This window comes from Hypanus sabinus, chromosome 6 (genome assembly GCF_030144855.1).
Source record: "Hypanus sabinus isolate sHypSab1 chromosome 6, sHypSab1.hap1, whole genome shotgun sequence".
Taxonomy (NCBI): Eukaryota; Metazoa; Chordata; class Chondrichthyes; order Myliobatiformes; family Dasyatidae; genus Hypanus; species Hypanus sabinus.
The window spans coordinates 165,431,915-165,449,723 of record NC_082711.1 but is presented as its reverse complement, the minus strand read 5'-3'; the positions used below and the strand labels follow the sequence as shown (position 1 = coordinate 165,449,723).

Below are 17,809 nucleotides of genomic sequence, written 5' to 3'. Positions count from 1 at the left end.
TGCACACATTTTTATGGCCATTAAACATTAGACCATGCTGAGAAAGAGTTTTTAAATAGCATCAGTTGCATGTCATTGTGTTCAGAAAGCAGAGATGTTTGTCACTGATGGTTGATGAGAAATAAATGATAAGACAGTTCAGAAACGTTTTGCTCACTGCAGTTTCAAGCATTCAGGCTTGCAGATACGAGAAACAGCCAGGAGTGAAAATTAAATGATTTCACTACTTCAGCACGTTAGGAACTAGAAGAATTTGAAGGTATTGGCAATCATCTTGAATGTCACAATGAAAATGAAGATTTGCAAGAAGCAATCATCGAAAAGATTGTATGAAGGCAGTCCATTATCTGCACTAGGTGTCTGCAATGATTTTGTCCATTTCCAGTCAATCAACAGAACACAGCTGTGTACAAAGCATGAATTTCTCCATCAATAACTAATAGGAGTTAATAGGACTTTCTCCAGACAGTCCTTCCAGGTGAGGGGACACTTCACCTGTGAGTCAGCTGGTGTGGTATACTGCCTCCGGTGCTCCCGGTGTGGCCTTTTGTATATTTGTGAGACCCGATGCAGACTGGGAGACCATTTCGCTGAACACCTACGCTCTGTTCACCAGAGAAAGCAGGATCTCCCAGTGGCCACACATTTTAATTCCACGTCCCATTCCCATTCTGATATGTCAATCCATGACCTCCTCTACTGTCAAGATGAAGCCACTCTCAGGTTGGAGGAACAACACCTTATATTCCGTCTGGGTAGCCTCCAACCTGATGGCATAAACATTGACTTCTCTAACTTCCGTTAATGCCCCTCCTCCCCTTCTTACACCATCCCTGATTTATTTATTTCCCCCCTCCCCTTTTTGTTCTCTCTCTGCCCTTCACTCTGCTTGTTCTCCATCTCCGTCTGGTGCTCCCCTCCCCATTTTTTTCTCCCTAGGTCTCCCATCCATGATCCTCTCCCTTCTTCAGCTCTGTATCCCTTTTGCCAATCACCTTTCCAGCTCTCAGCTTCACCCCACCCCCTCCAGTCTTCTGCTGTCATTTTGCTTTTCCCCCTCCCCCTTCTACTTTCAAATCTCTTACTATCTTTTCTTTCAGTTAGTCCTGAAAGAAAAGATAGTAGGGCCTCAGCCCGAAATGTCGACAGTGCTTCTTTCTATAGATGCTGCCTGGCCTGCTGTGTTCCACCAGCATTTTGTATGTGTTAGTAGGAGTTAATACACTGTTTTATAGTATTAGTAGTGTTATAATTTATTCTGTGTTTCATTTAAGTACATAATTTGTCTCAGTTAAATGGTAGTTTGTCTTTTTAAGCCTTTCTAACTATGTTCATGAAACTTCAGTTAATCAGGGCATCCATTTAACTGGGTTAAAATATGCTGGCCCCAGTGTGTCCCAATTAGCTGTAATCCACTATATTTGACATTTATGTTCTTCATACGTGTAGAATAGGCTGCAGCGTTCTATTTTTTTACTTCAGTAATTTAAGTTTAAATTCAGCTTAATTCAGGTCAGAAGTTGATATGATTTTCCCCATGAAATGAAGTCAATAGCTTTGAGCAAGTTATCAAAGAAATCAAGTGATTTTTAAAATAAAAGTGCATTGAAGCAGAAAATTAAAGCTATTAAATACATTGAATTTTTCTTTATATACCTGCATTCCTTTGGAATAATACAGAAGGTAAGGAAAATGTTTCATTTTGTTCACAGACGACAATTTTTTGTCAGGATTAAATTGTAACAGTGTGTTATATTAAGTTGAGAAAAATGAATCCTAATGATTATGGTATTTTTATTAACACCACTTTGAGAAACTTGGGAACTAAATATTTCCCACGTGTTTAGTGAAATTGTATTATCTGCATACAGCAAAAAACAGGAGGCAAAAAAAATTGTTGGTAATGTGTTACAAGTAAATACTTTGCTGTTCCCCATCAGATGTCCTGAGAATTTTTTTTACAATGATGCAAGCCAGTTCTCTCTCTGATAGTCACTTATCTGGTATTTCAATAAAAGTAATTTTTTCTTCCTTTATTACCATCATATAAATAAAGGAACTAGCATTATTGACCACATGGTACAATCATATCTACAAACATATATAATGTTATATAATCTTGTGTACACTGGATAATACACTGCAGATACTGAAAATCTGAAATAGATGCTGTAAAACTTTGCAGTGTACTTTTTAAAAATTTATTATGGTTGTATGCTTAAATGCATCATAAAAATATATGCTCATGATATACACAATGAAGTAAAAAAAGGTTGCATTGGCAAAAGAAATTACATTTTCCTTGAACTTTAATGCATTTTTAGATCCTATGGTTTTCCAGTGCATTCTGATTATGATTTTATAATCACAACCCTTTCAGAGTCTTAGAACAATACAGAAACAGGCCCTTCAGCCCATCCAATCTGTGCCAATCTATTGTTCTCCCTTGTCCCATCAATGTGTACCTGGATCATAGTCCTCCATACTCCACCCATCCATGCACCTATCCAGAGTTTTCTTGGCTAACTTTAAATGTCAGACCTGACCTCCATCTTAAGTTATAGTGTTTATCATCCATCTTTTTTGTGAATGCTGCTTAAAGATCCATCATACAGATTTGGGGAACATAAATAGTGAAAATATTTGTTACTTTCTTAAGTTTTTCTTTCATGCCTCAGAAGAATTATAGCTTAGATGGAATCTGAAGTGATTCCCTGGGCAACCAAATTGAAGTGTTTTGACAAAAGCTATGATTGTCTGATCTTCTCTGAAACAGCCTTAAATTTGTAGGAAAGGGTGAATGGTGTTTAAACTGGGTTTTTTTTTTGTATTTTTAAGAATGAAATTAAAAGAACTGGTGAAAACAGTGAGATTTCTCGAAGTTTTTCATTGGTTCTTAAATTTCAGCCTTGTCATAACTTGTCATACTCCTAAAGAAAAGGATCATGGGAAATCTAGCTAATGTTTATTTTTTAACTTCCTCTTTTATCTTTCTCTACATATATAATGTAGATATGTACCACGTGTATTTAATAGATTTTTATGTCAATTTTCCAACTGCAGTTGCACTTTGAGTTACTATTCTCAACAATCCAGTCGGCTGAGGCAGCCTCTCAGTCTCGCTGATTTGACAATGTTTGACTGAAGTGGTGATCTGCAGATTACTTCCACCTTTCCTTTAATAATTTGCAAGGCTGTGACTACACATAGTTAATGATACAATCAATTACTTAATAAAATTCCCTAACATTTTAGACCAAAACTGGATGTTGCTATACCTGTTGAAAGTGGTTTCTTCAATTTATCTAGGGGTATACACACAGTGGTCGCTTTATTCTATATACATGTAGACCTGTTCATTAAAGCAAATATCTAGTCAGCCAATCATGTGGCAGCAACTCAATGCATAATAGCATGCAGACATGGTCAAAAGGTTCAGTTGTTGTTCTGACCAACCATCAGAATGGGAAAGAAATGTGATCTAAGAGTTTTTGACTGTCAAATGATTGTTGGTACTAGATGGGGTGGTTTGAGTATCTCAGAAACTCTGCCCTCCTGGGATTTTTACACACTACAGTCTCTAAGTTTACAAAAACAAAAACATCCAGTGAGTGGCAGTTCTGTGGGCAAAGACACCTTGTTAATGAGAGAGGTCGGAGGAGAATGTTCAGACTGGTTCAAGCTGACAGGAAGGTGACTGTAACTCAAATAACCGCAAGTTACAACAGTGGTGTGCAGAAGAGTGACTTTGAGTGCACAACATGTCAATTCATGAGGTGAATGGGCTACAGCAGCAGAAGACCATGAACATACACTCACTGGCCACTTTATTAGGTATGGGAGCTATCTACTAAAGTGGCTACTGAGTGTGGTCTAATAGAATTGATAATAAAATTTTCTACAGCAGGAAATGGACAATGGGATGCACCCAACAAATGCATTAATTTACATAATAACTGTGATGGAAAATCTAAACATTGAAATCAAAATATCTTAATTGTAAATGTAATTCATTTACATTCGTTGCAGCCTGATGAAAACTCGCTGGATTTCTCTTCCTGTATCCTGCGTCCAGGAATAAAAAATGCTAAAGAGCTAGCCTGTGGAGTTTGTCTGCTTAACGTTGACTCCAGAAGCAAGGTAAACGCAAGGTTTCTCATTTCTTACTTAATGAACTAACATTTTTAATTAGTTACTTGCATGGAGCAGATCTGGCCTAGTTAACACCTGTCTATAGCTATTGATGTGTCTCTTTCCCTCCATTAATAAATTAAAACCTGCAAATGAAGAAACAGCAAATGTTTCATGATCTCATCGAATTTGAAGCCTTGGTTGGTTGCACAGTGATTTGAGCTGCAACATGAACTACTCCCATCACAATGTCATTTGGCCCAGAGTAATGCCTTGTCCATCTCATCCAAATGGTCAGGTACATAGCAGGGTTCAAAAGGAACTAACAAATTCCTTAAAATTTTAAACACAGGAGATGCTGCAGGTGCTGGAAATCCAGAGCGACACACACAAAATGTTGGAGGAGCTCAGCAGGTCGGGCAGCATCTATGGAGAGGAATAAAAAGCATGCATTTCTGGCTGAGAACACTTCAACGGGGCTGGAAAGGAAGGGGGAAGATGTCAGAATAATAAGATGGGCAGAGGGGAAGGCAGGCTGGCAGGCGATAGGTGAAACCAGGTGAGGAAGAAGGTAGGTTGGTAGGGTACGGGGATGAAGTAAGTAGCTGGGGGGTGGTAAGTGGAAACAGTAAAGGGCTGACGAAGGAGGAATCTGATTGGAGTGGAGAGTGGACCTTGGGAGAAAGGGGAGGAGCAGGGGCACAAGAGGGAGGTGATAGGCAAGTGAAGAGAGGGAATGGGTAAGGGGTAGCCAGAATGGGAAATAGAAAAAGAGAGGGTGGTAGAAATTACCAGAAGTTAAAGAAATTGATGTTCATTCAGGTTAGAGGCTACGCAGACAGAAAATGAGGTATTGCTTCTCCAACCTGAGAGTGGTCTAATCGTGGCAGTAGAAGAGGCCGTGGACCAACATGTTGGAATGGGAATGAAGTGTAAAATTAGAATTGGTGATGACTGGGAAATCTTGCTTGTTGCTGGACTGGCTGTGAAATGGTACCTATGTGCATATGAAATTTCTTGCCTCAACACCACTTCATGGAGTCCTTTCAACCAGTGTAATGTGAAGAGAGCTAAAAGTAAGCAGTGTGAGGAGGGATAAAACTGACCTTTTGAAGATGCAATCATTCCACTGATGTGGTACTAACTATATAATGACTTCACATCTTACTTATTCCAGAAGGAAGAAAACTTGGAGGATCAGCCGAAACAAGTATGACCTTCTAAAAGTTATATCCAAAATCTGCCAAGTTGTTATGAAATGGGGCAAAATTAATATTTACTCTAGAATTGGCACGGGGATAAATTTGTTACCTGTCCTTTCTTGCAGTATAATTTGGGACTCTTGAGTTTCTTTAGAATTGTTTAAAATCTGTCGTCTCCTTCCAACGGCTGATGGGTTCCTTTTCCTGATGGTGCTATGGTGGTATTTTTGGATTGCATGGGGAAATGGTGGTGCATGGATCAGGTCTGAGTGGTTTTAACATGCATGTTAATGAAAGATTATGCATCTTACTAATAAAACTGGAATTCCTTGCATTTAACAAATAAAAAAATATTGTTAAATGCTGTAAGGTATGTCTTCAAATGCTTGCTTGCATCAGTGTGCAGATTCTTTATGGTAGCAACAGATCTGTCTCACTCATGATAAACTTGTTCTATATAATAGACAAATTAGGGAACTGATTAACCTTTCACAATGCAATTGCACAATCGTGTCTCCAATCATCATGGAACTTCACAGTTTTAGTGATTATGCTCAGAAAAAATTGTTGATGAGCATGATTCAAGATGAGAAGTTTATTCATCAGTCTGTGATGTGTTTGTCAATCTTGACAAGGCCAGTGTTGTGTCTGTCAATAGCTAGGAGCATTCAGACTGAATTAGGAATATAAAGCAGAAACTTCTGCTGGGTAAGAACACAGGAACTAGGAGCAGAAGTAGCCATAGGATCCCTTGTCATTCAACAAAATCAAGGGCTCATCTGATCTTTGGCCTCAACCCTGTTTTCCTGCTTGACCTCCATAACCCTTGATGCTCCTGTATTTCAAAGATCTATGCATCTTAAATGTCCGACATGATTCAGTATATACAGTTCACTATCTCAGGGAATTCCTAAGATTCATAAGTTGCTGGGAGAAGACATTTCTCATCAGATCAGACTGAAGTAAATAATACCTTCCCTTAAGTCCGTAACCTGCTGACTTTCCCTCCAAGAGAAACATCATCACTATGTCAGATGCCATCCAAATTGTAAGTTGCACGGAAATCACCTCTTTGTTCTAAATTAAGTTACCCAAGGCTAACGAGTATTTACAGCTGGAACAGAATCAAACTTTAGCAATGATTTCTACAACGTTAAAAAGAGATCACTGTGCCAGTGATCCCCATTGAGAGTTCGATTCCCGCTGCTGTCTGTAAGGATATTGTACATTTTCCCCATGACCACATGGGTTTCCTCCAGGTGCACCAGTTCACTGCCACATTCCAAAGGCCTATGGAATTCAAAGGTCAGTGAATTGTGAGCGTGCTATGTCAGTGCCGGAACAGCCTGCCCCAGCACCATTTTCAGACCATGTTTGGTCGTTGTTGCAAGTGACACATTTCACTGTATGTTTCAATGCACATGTGACAAATAAAGCTAATCTTTTATTGAGTGCCCAATTCTTACATATCAAGAAAGACTCTTTAGCTGAATGTTAATTGATGCTGGTACAATAGAATCACATTCAAGCTACATTGAAGGGAAGGAATCGAAACAGTAATTGAGCAGAATAATTGTACCACACCACCAAATTGTTTTTAGACTATTCCACAGCTATTTGCAACCAATGAAGTGTAGTTATTGTACTGTAGAGAACATAGTTCCCACTAACTATAATAATGACTAGATTATTTGTTTTAGTCATATTTACTGAGAGATCAGTTTTAGTCAGGACATGTGCAATTACCCCTTCAACATAATGCCACAGAGTCTTTTACACATAACTGAGAGAGTAAACGGTAGTTAGCTTAACTTCTCACCTGAACGAGGTCATCTTTAACTATGTAGCATTATGTCAGTACTTCACTTTAGTGTAAAAATTTTTCCCCATGTATTCAAGCCATCTTTTGTTCAGTTGTAAATGTATAATAGTCCATTATGCTAGTACTAAATGTGTGACTATAATTACTTTATTAATCCCATGATAGTTACTTCACAATATATTCTCTTGGATCAGTCTTTTTTTAAATCTTTTTTAGAGATTCATGCTGGATGATCTCTCAATGAAGATTCCAAAAGTAATTCATTGGTTTGAAATGTATAGGCCGATAAATATCATGAAAAATTAACCAGATCAGTTTAATTATTGACTACTAGTCAAAAACACTGTCAGTCGCATGCATGTCTGAACATATCATCCCTTATGTTTATTTTTTAAATGTTCTCCTTCGGCAAACTACTCCATAGAAGTAACTACAGCAATAGTCCAAGTGGCGCATGATTTCTGAGTGAAACTGATTCAATCTCCTGTATGTTATGACACAAAAAACAAGTAGCAAAACAAAGCATAAACAAAATAAAGTATGGTCCATGGAATTGTTTTGGTTCATTTTGGAAATGCAGACCACTTTGATAGTTTGGCCGTAGAAAGGCAAGTGACATGATGTGCTATCAATATAGATTTAAAGTCCTCTGATGGAGGAGATCCTTTGTTAGAATTGTCTATACAAGAAATCACCCACAATTACATGACCATTTCAAACAATGGACATCAGTCATGCCTCAGTTTAATGGTTGCTCTGATAGCTAACTGCTTAGAGCCGACTAGACTCATCGATGAGGCCTGTATTGGTTACAATGCCAAAAGCAAACCAGTTACTTTTTAATGATACAGATGGACCAAGGTTATCAATTTATTCTTGTTAATATCAATATTTTGGTGCTGCTCACTCAGATGAGAAAGTATCAAGTTCTGGCCAACATCCTAGGAAGGTCCAAGATTCAAAGTCTGTATGTGCGTTATGAAGAATATTGTACTTTTAACCCAGGACATGTGCGGCAAAGAGCATAGAACAGTACAGCACAGCACAGGAATAGGCTAATTGGACCACAGTGTTGTGCTGAACCAGTTAAAAAGCAAATTAAAAACATCCAAACACTAATCCCTCATACCTATGTCATGTCCACATTCCTCCCCACATCCATCCACCTATCCAAGCATCTCTTAAAAGCCTCTAATGTATTTGCCTCTACACCATACCAGGCAGCATATTCCAGGCATCCACCACTCTCTGAGTTAAAAAAAAACATAGCCCTCACATCCCCCTTGAACCTATCCCCCTCTCACCTTCAATGTATGCCCTCTGGTATTAGATATTTCAACCTTGGGAAACAGATACTCTCTGTCCACTCTATCTATACCGCTCATAATCTTGTAAACCTCTATCAGATCTCCCCTCAGCCTCCAGCGCTCCAGAGAAATCTAACCTCTTGTGATAGCACATGCCCTCTAAAGCAGACAGCATCCTGGTAAATCTCCTTTGCACCCTCTCCAAAGCTTCAATATCCTTCCTATAGTGGGGGCGACCAAAACTGTACACAATACTCCAGGTGTGACGTAACCAGAATTTTATGAAGTTGCAAAATAACCACCTGACTTTCGAACTCAGTGCTTCGACTAATTAAAGCAAGCATTCCATAAGCCTTTTTAACCACCTTACTGACCTGTGTAGCCACTTTCAAGGAGCTAACTTTTGCTTCCAATCGCTTAGTGAAATTTCATCTGGAAGATGGCATAACCAAGTGTCAGATGAGAACATGATCTTGTTCTTTAAATTTCTCAGTTGTGTAGAATTGCTTTGGAAATATGCAGAGGGCAACAGCTGTTGATAGAACTCTACATTAATGAGAGAGTCAATACCATAGAATAGAAAGGGCAAGTTGTATTTTGAGTGATGATATACGAATTCATGGCATATAATACTAATGCTATAAATGCATTTCAGAATGATAGAATATTTATCTTGGAAAGACTAAAATTATAGCCCGTGAGCCTGTCACTGTGCTTGAATTCAAATTACACTGTAATTGTCAAAGTAATAATTAAGACATTGCTGCAAGAATTCATAGTTACCCATTTCTGTGGAACTGGAACAATGCATTAGTTTTAAAGAATGATTGCAGGTAATTATGTAGAAAACTTGTTGTAATTTCTTCTATGTAGAATAGTGAACTCTCTAGAGAATTTTCTTAGTAGAAAGTAGGTGTTGAGGAATTCTTCATCCAGCTGTTATAAAATGTAGAAGGAATTAACCCTTCCAGGATTGAAAAACATTAATGCCCCAATGTTCTATTCTTTAAAAGTATGCTGTGCACAAAATGCTACTGGAAGAATCATTGTGTTCTTGTTAATGTTATAACATAAAATACTTAGAAGTTACACAAATATTTTTATATATCCCAGAATAAAGCATGACTATCATTTAAAAGATGATAATTTATTCATTACTTCAAACCCAACGCAGATTTTGGTCTGTTGGTGTGCTATCAGAAAAGTTGAGTTAACTTCTTCCCTTTCCTCTACGGTTTATTAGTATTTGGCCCTTTTGTTCAAGTAAAATACAATGTTTTCATGTGACGTCACCGGTGCCAAGCTACATGGGTCCTAGTGCCCTTCCCTTGGACAACATCGGTGGCGTGGAGAGGGGAAGGCTTGCAGCATGGGCAACTGCCGGTCTCCCATACAACCCTGCCCAGGCCTGCGCCCTGGAAACTCCAGGCGCAGATCCATGGTCTCTCGAGACCGACAGATGCCACCATCATGCATTGTTAATCACAGTGACATAAAATAACTAAATAGACTAAGGGTAGGGTATTGTTTGGTCTTGATTGACAAATAACTAAACACAAGAGTTTCTGTAGGTGCTGGAAATCCAGAACAACACACGCAAATGACTATATAGTCATACAACTTACATGTTTTCAATGGGGACTTAAAAGAGAGTATGAACTTAGTAAATAATTATTGATAGATTCTGCTGTCAGGGTATTTGATAATATTTTGACATATATATATATAAATTTTATATTATTGATTTGAGATTCATTTTTATCATTCTTTAAAATGTCTACAAATAGCCTCATCATATTTTCTCCAGTGTTCATCTGGTTTCCTAATGGATTTTAATTCAGAATTGAATGAATCTGGCTGAATGTTATGTCATTTACCATAAACTGTAACAATTTTATGGTGCATTTAATTGCCACATTTTTCCACATCAGAGGTCATTAATATTGGCCGGATCATTTCCTGGAACGGTTTTTGTTATATCACTAGACTGACTTTTAACTTGCTTCGTTAACAACCTTCCACACTCTCACCGCCTTATGCGCTGCTTGGTACATCTTTCCTCAAGTAAACCATGCTCTGATGATGATTCTGCTGTGAGAGCTCAAAGACGGATTACCAAATAAGGTTTTTTTTAAGGTGTGGCATTCGTAACTGCCAACGTGAAGAATGACTGTACAATGAATGTCAACTATATTGTTCCTTGTATCCATACAATTTAGGTTAATGAAAGTAATTTACAGCATTCACCTATCTGGCACTTGTGTTCAAAATTTTAAGCTGAGGTTCAAATTCAATTAATGTTCATTTATTTATCCCTTGTATATTGCAACTTATAGTTCGCATTTATGTCCTGTTTGCTTCCAAATTCATTCTTCTGAAGCACAATTTGTTTCCCACTCAAGCCAGAGATTTGTGTGGCCCTATTTTCAGTGCAGATTCATTCTTCCTTGTACATGCTTCAACATGACCTTTGATTAGTTGCTTTAAAAGCCTGATATTACTTGAAGATCCTCTTCATGGACTTCTATGATCTCATACTGGGTCTACTATTTCTTGGGCCTATAAACTTGAACTCTACCTGTAAGGGTACAGCTTTCCTAACACTACAACAATTGATTTTACAATTCCAACAACCTAAGGCTTCATAGAACAAATCCTTTCACTCCCAATGTGTTCTAAATTAGATATCAGATTTTTAAAATTAGGTTCCGATGAACATTGGGTATGTTGTGGAACTGTTATTTGAAGAATACCTTGTGGAAAATTTCTGATTAATACTGTTGCCAGTATGGTCATCCTTAATAAACTGGCCAATCAGATTACAAATAAAAATTAATGCTTCAGAGAAAATAATGATAGATTATTTTTGGTTTCCACTAGTTTTAAATATGGCATGCTAATTCAGGAGTACCTTTGAATCTCATAATTTCCGAGCATGTGGGTTGTCATTTAAATTTAATTCAAGACTACTTTTATTTCATGATTTGTAAGAATAAATTTTAATTCAAGTGAATGTAAAATTCAGCATTGTGTGAGCCATTGTTGATAATATTACATGGTATACATTCCTCATTGACTTGTCATACATACTTTATATATTTGTGTGTTGTTAGAACCCACAATAAATTATACCTCCCTCCCCCAGAAAAAAATGCTGTGAACCTTCAATAAGAATCAACATTAAAAAGTTCCTATGCTGTAACAATCTTCCCCTAATTCAATCAACAATACTGTTTGAGTGTGACGATTGACAGCTTAATGACAATGTCCCTGAATTTTGAATAATCCTGTTTACTTTAAATCCTTTCTCCTTGTATTTATTTGCTGTTGTCCATACTCTTTCAAGCCCTCCAGAAGCTGGAGCAGGAACTGTGTATTTAATATAAACCTGTCAGACCTCTGTGAAATAAAGCCAACAGCAATCATGAAAGGATGGGTTAACTCATTTAAATAGTATACCGAAAATATTTCAAAATTTCTTCCTTATTCTTTCCTGATTCAACAGCAAAGAAGGCACTGTACACATGTTAAAGGTTATTAGAAATTACTTTATTAGTTATATAAAGAATAAAATACAGAAAGAGAGAAAACTGATTAATAGAGTAATAAGAGAGACAAAATAATACTATCACTAAACCACGCCGTACAATAAACTGCTGGAGGGAACCACAAGTCCCTCTCCATATCAATGTCCTTGTCTCTATCTCCCACTTTCACAAAGAAATTGCCCCTTATTATACCCTTCAAGACCCTTTACTCTTATTGCTTTCCCAGACAAACATGCTTTTCACCATATCTACTTTCAAGGCTGGAACTAGTACTCACCCCAAGTTCTTAAAAGCATGGATGGGAACTGGTTCCCTGGTACTTTAGCAAAACAATTTCTAGCACTGTTTTGCTTTACAAGCTTCCAGTTTTTGTTACATATTTTAATATATTCCAAGGAAGAATCAAACATAACTCTTTCCTCACCAATAGATTCATTGATTTGGTGTTGTTTTGCCTGACCGTCACATCATAAAACCATAGGACCATAAAACATAGGAGCAGAATTAGGCCATTCAGCCCATCGAGTCTGCTTTGTCATTCCATCATGGCTGATCCTGAATCCCATTCAATCCCTTACACCTGCCTTCTCTCCATATCTTTTGATGCCTTGACTGATCAAGAAATGATCGACTTCTGCCTTAAATAGACACACGGACTTAGCCTTCACCACAGTCTGTGGCAGAGCATTCCAGATTTACTACTTTCTGGCTGAAAAAAACTCCTTACCTCTGTTCTAAAGGCACTGTATTCATGTGGGACACTTTGAGCCATAAGTATCTTTGTGAACCTGTGTGTTTTAATTCTAGTATTTCCCCTCGTATATACAGTAACTATATTTGATGTGAAATATTTATGCAGACATTAAAGTATATTATGTCTGTGTTTCAGTTTTACATCTTTTATTCTTACCATTGTTTTCTTCTTTTCAGGCCTTTAACTCAGAAAGTGACAATTTTAAGTTATCTTATGGTGGTCACCAGTATCATGCCAGCTGTGCCAATTTCTGGATTAATTGCGTGGAGCCTAAGCCACCAGGCCTCATCCTCCCGGACTTGCTCTGACATATAGTCATGGGAGCTTGGATGCTGTTAAACATGACCACTTCTTGCACCTCATTGACATTTCACACAGATCAGTGGATAATGCAGGGTAGCCTGTAAAGCAGATCAATTTGCAACTTTTATTTTTACAGTATATTTAATGTTATTTACATGAGCTCCTGTCTAGCAAGTAAGATTGCTTACGTCCTGCTTCCAAAAGATACATCAGCACTTCAGAATGAACCAGACCTAGACTTATCTGTTTGTTCCTAGTTACTTGAAATCTAGAAGTTGTAGTTGCATTTACTATTTGCAGCGAAACAACTTTGGTTTAGATCTTAATATTTTTAAATGGGCAGTCTTATAATGAGGTGTTAAATTCATTCCAGTTTTCAGACTATTGGAAAAAAATTATAAACGCCTAGATTTTAAATTAGTCAAATATCTAAGTCAAATGAGTAAATATTTCACTTTCACTCCTTTCGTTCTGTGCCGGGGTTCTGAGTGAAATGAATGATAATGGCTGAGATGTCAAGGAAAGAGGAGAAAAGCTCAGCACCCCAGCGGATGTAAAGTTACCCTAATGTAAAAATCTTTTCCAGATGCACACTTTGCTCTTCCTGAAGCCCAAACAGAGTGCAGCACGGTAGAGAATGCAGTGTGGATGCAGTCAGTGGGTGTTGTTTACAAAAGTTCCTCAAAATGTGAAAAAAAAATTGAGTTATCTTTTGGTTTGTGAATTTACTAAGTAACACAAATAATACACAGCAATTCCAATATTCCAGTGTATTTATTTCTCCTCCCAGAGGGTCAAATGAAAGTCTTCATGAGCCATCTCAACCAGCCACTGGGTTGAATTGGGCAAGGTCGTGTGTCCGAGTTGCACTGAGAGGATAACTGTACTGGAGATAGCAATGTAAAATGAACAATGTCTGTTATAAATCTCTGCTATTTGACCTCCTTGGAAATAGAACTAATGACAAACAGCTGAATCAGTACTGCTGTACTTACACCACCCCCCCCCCACCCGTTCCCTCCAGTCAAAATTAGCCCCAATGTATCACCTATCCCAGTAATGGCATCTTTTGTTGCATTTCTTCAAAGCTAGTTATATTTCAGGAATATTGTGTACAGGAGTCCTAGCATGAATATTCAAAAAGAAATTGAAGCAACAATATCAATTTTAGAAGGTTTGCTGTAGTAGTTGTCTTAATATACGTTTATTTAAAACAAAATAACATTCCCATTTGAAAACATCCCAGTTTTCTTGGGAGAAGTTTATTTGTTCTATAATGGTGTACAAAATAATATAAATTTTTATTGGTTTAGTTCTAAATTTTATGTTTTACAATTTTATATTGCAGCATTTAATCAATATAATGGTCCACCTCCCTCCCCATCCTCCACCCACTGTCATCCAATTTTAATATCTACACTTTTCTTTGCAATGTCATTGTGTGGGTATTGCATGATTCATGTTATGTCTGTTGATAAATACTGGAGACCACAGTGAAGTGAGCCCTATCAAAACATGGACTGTAATTTATTTGTGCAAACGGGTTTAGTGAAAGCAGACTTGAGTGGCAAGCAGTGTTACTGAAATAGGGAGTTTTGTGGTCATGAAGCCAATGGTGCACTACCTCAGGAATTGGAACATTTAATGATTGAAATGTGGAATTCTGCAAGAATAATCTATTTCAGTAAAGGTTTAGATGTTTGTTTTTTTCCAGGGTACATTTTTTGAATTTTTTTTCCTTGCATGGTCACTTATGGTTTCAGTTCATGCAGCAGACATTTTGTTTTTCAGTAAGCTACCTATTTCAAGAAACATTTTTAATTGTTGCTGGAAAAACAGAAATAGAGTACATTTAACTTTCGTCAAGATAGAGTCAGAGTGCAGTGAAATTTGCAATCTGTGATGGTTACAATAACTATTCTCCAAGATCATGATCTACATTTTTCAAAGAATCAGCTGTGACTTTGTAGATCACAAACCTTGGTTTTATGTGAAGGAATACATGTGAAGTACTCCAAAAGTAACCCTTAATCATTAGAGAAGGTACTCCCTGAACAGTATTTATAAACTGTCTGAACGGTGATTCAACATTTTTGGTTCTGCAGAGCAACAGGCCAAATTATTGACTGTAATCAGCCCAAGTGGAGGGTATTTCATTTAATTAATCTATTAATGTGCTGATCTTAACTGTAAATGCACTTTTTAATATTCCTTTTATCCACATTGATAATTATTTTATATTGATATGTGTGGGTGGGTAATTTCACTGTTTTAGCCTGCTTTGTTTGAAGTAATTGTATGTAAATGTATGCTTTCCTGTTATTAGCTGTAACCATTCAAAATGAAAAAATTAAGAATGTGATTCAAGTGTTAAATCTTCGTCTAAAATGCTGCAAAAGTGTTCGCACAGTAAGCTTTTACTGTTGGGGACTTGGGCAGATGAAATAGACGTGACAAGTCATTCTATTAAATGATGAACATTAATTTTGATTTGGCATGGCTTTTAAATTACAATTTTAATAAAGCATTCATGTTCATAATATTATTTGTCAATAGATGTTGATGATGAAGCCTGCTTTGTATTTCCAGTATTTTTGAATTTAGTTGAAAAGTAATAGATAAGAAATTGAGTGAAACGGTCTCTTATTTGCAGTTTGATGTAATCTGATGCCCTTTTTCCATAATGACTCAGAACCAGAGTCTTAACATCGGATTGGATTCCTTCTCATTGCCAATAACTCTAGTGTCCTAGGTTACTGTATCCAAGGTTACGCTCTAGTTGCTGTAGAAACCTTGTGAATCATAATGGAATGTGTCGCAGCCATTCTTGTGCAGCAGGTGTTGTCTACTTATCAAAACATCAGTACAACATTAAAGATTTCAAGGGAAGTTATGTTTCAAAGAATTTATTGGAAATTCTCATTTGTTTTCCAGATTGAGCCCTACTGGCATTCATATTTTTTATAGAATGTCCAGGTTTTTAAAAATCTAGTGATCACCTTTTACTGCAAGATTTAGATAGAAAAATCAAATCTTTAAAAACAAGTCATTGATTTCTTTCATATTCTCTTATCTTTACCAAAATATTTTCAATTACTTTGAGATTAGTCACTTTGAATTAATTAATGATTCTATTGAATCAGAAAATTGTACTATAATCTACCTAGCCCATTCCAATTTCTCAGAAAGTTATACTTAAAAATAGTGGTTGACAAGAGTGTTTTTGTTAATTTTGAATAGGAAGCTACTGTTTTTTATTCCTCCATTACTCTCTCTCTGTAACTATACAGTAATAGATGTGCAGTATATGACAGACACAGCACTGTAATATTATAATGAGAATTAAATTCACATTCCTACCACTGTCAGTTGCCCCTAGTGTGTAGGTGGGTGGTAGAATCTGGGGGGAATTGTTGGAAAGGTGGGGTGGGAGAGGGGAGATAAATTGCAAGAGATAGTGTAAAAATGGGAAAGGGTGCTGTACGTCTTTAGAGCTCAATAAATTATAAAATTGTAGGAATTTGAATATATTTAATTTCATCTGTAGAATTTCCTTTGGTATCTATCTTGAAATATCTGTTTGGGATAATGTTATTCTATTAATCTTTGGACTGGTTTATTCACTCAGATAAATTAGCTCCTGTCTGTATTTGTTGTAAAAGGCCAACACAACTAATAATCATCTCTCAAATCCATCTTAATTATTAGCTTTGCTGCTCTTTGTAGACAGTTCAAGATTAGTAATTCTGTCAATGATATAGCTGGTGCTAAGGCCAGTTGTATAAACTAGTTAACAACAGCATTCCTTGTCCGTTCATCCCTCCCCACTAAACTCCTTCCCAGCACGTAACATGCAAGTGGCCAAAGTGCTACACCTGCCCATTTACCTTCTCCCTTCAGGGCCCCAAGCAGTAATCCAGGTGAGGCAACACTTCACCTGCTAATCTGCTGGGGTAGTCTATTGTGTCCGATGCTCCCGATGCAGCCTCCTCTTGTAAATTGGGGGACTGTTTCATTGAGCCCCTCTGCCCCATCCGTCAAAAGCAGAATTTCCTGGTGGCATAACAATTTAAATCCCTTTCCCATTCCCATTTCGACATGTTGGTCCTTGGCCTCCTCTTGTGCTACCATGAAGCCATCTTCAGGGTGGAGGAGCAACTCCTTATATTCCATCTGAATAGCTGCCAACCTGATGCAATGAATATTGATTTCTCCTCCCAGTTAAAAAAAATTCCCTCCCCCTCCTCTCTTCTATTCCCACTCTGGCCTCTTATCTCTTCTCACCTGCCTATCACCTCCCTTCTGGTTCCATACTCCTTCCCTTTCTCCTATGGTCAACTCTCCTATCGGATTCCTTCCTCTCCAGCTCTTTATGTTTCCTACCCATCTGGCTTCACCCATCTCCTTCTAGCTATCTTCCTTTTCCTTCCCCCACCTTTTTATTCTCTCGTCTTCCCCCTTCATTTCCATTCCTGAAGGTCTATGCCCAGACTGTTAACTGTTATTTCTGTAGATCCTGCCTGACTTGCTGAGTTCCTCCAGCATTTTGTGTTTGTTGCTAATGATGGCATAAGCATTCTCCACCATCTCTTCCATATTTCTGACCTCCATTTATTCCAAAAACCTTTGATCCAGCTGGTAATATTTTATGTATTAATATTAGAAACAACAAAATCAATTACTGCAAAAGCTTGCAATCTACAGTGATATTGCATCTAAACAGATTCTCCTTTGCACCAATC

General features: G+C 37.4%; 1 protein-coding gene across 7 annotated transcripts in view; it reads left to right on the top strand.

The window, feature by feature from the left end:
* synrg (synergin, gamma) overlaps positions 1-15,607 on the top strand; it is a 117,333-nt gene extending 101,726 nt beyond the window's left edge. For 4 of the 7 annotated variants that reach the window (XM_059973372.1, XM_059973379.1, XM_059973376.1 and 1 more), the window contains 3 exons: positions 4,030-4,140; positions 5,309-5,341; positions 12,941-15,607. In XM_059973372.1, coding sequence (XP_059829355.1) covers positions 4,030-4,140; positions 5,309-5,341; positions 12,941-13,072 — 276 coding nt within the window. In that variant the 3' untranslated portion in view covers positions 13,073-15,607. Of the gene's footprint in view, positions 1-4,029; positions 4,141-5,308; positions 5,342-12,940 lie in introns of those variants that run through there. The other 3 variants (XM_059973380.1, XM_059973373.1, XM_059973378.1) reach the window with 2 other exon arrangements.
* The last annotated feature ends 2,202 nt before the right edge of the window (positions 15,608-17,809 follow it).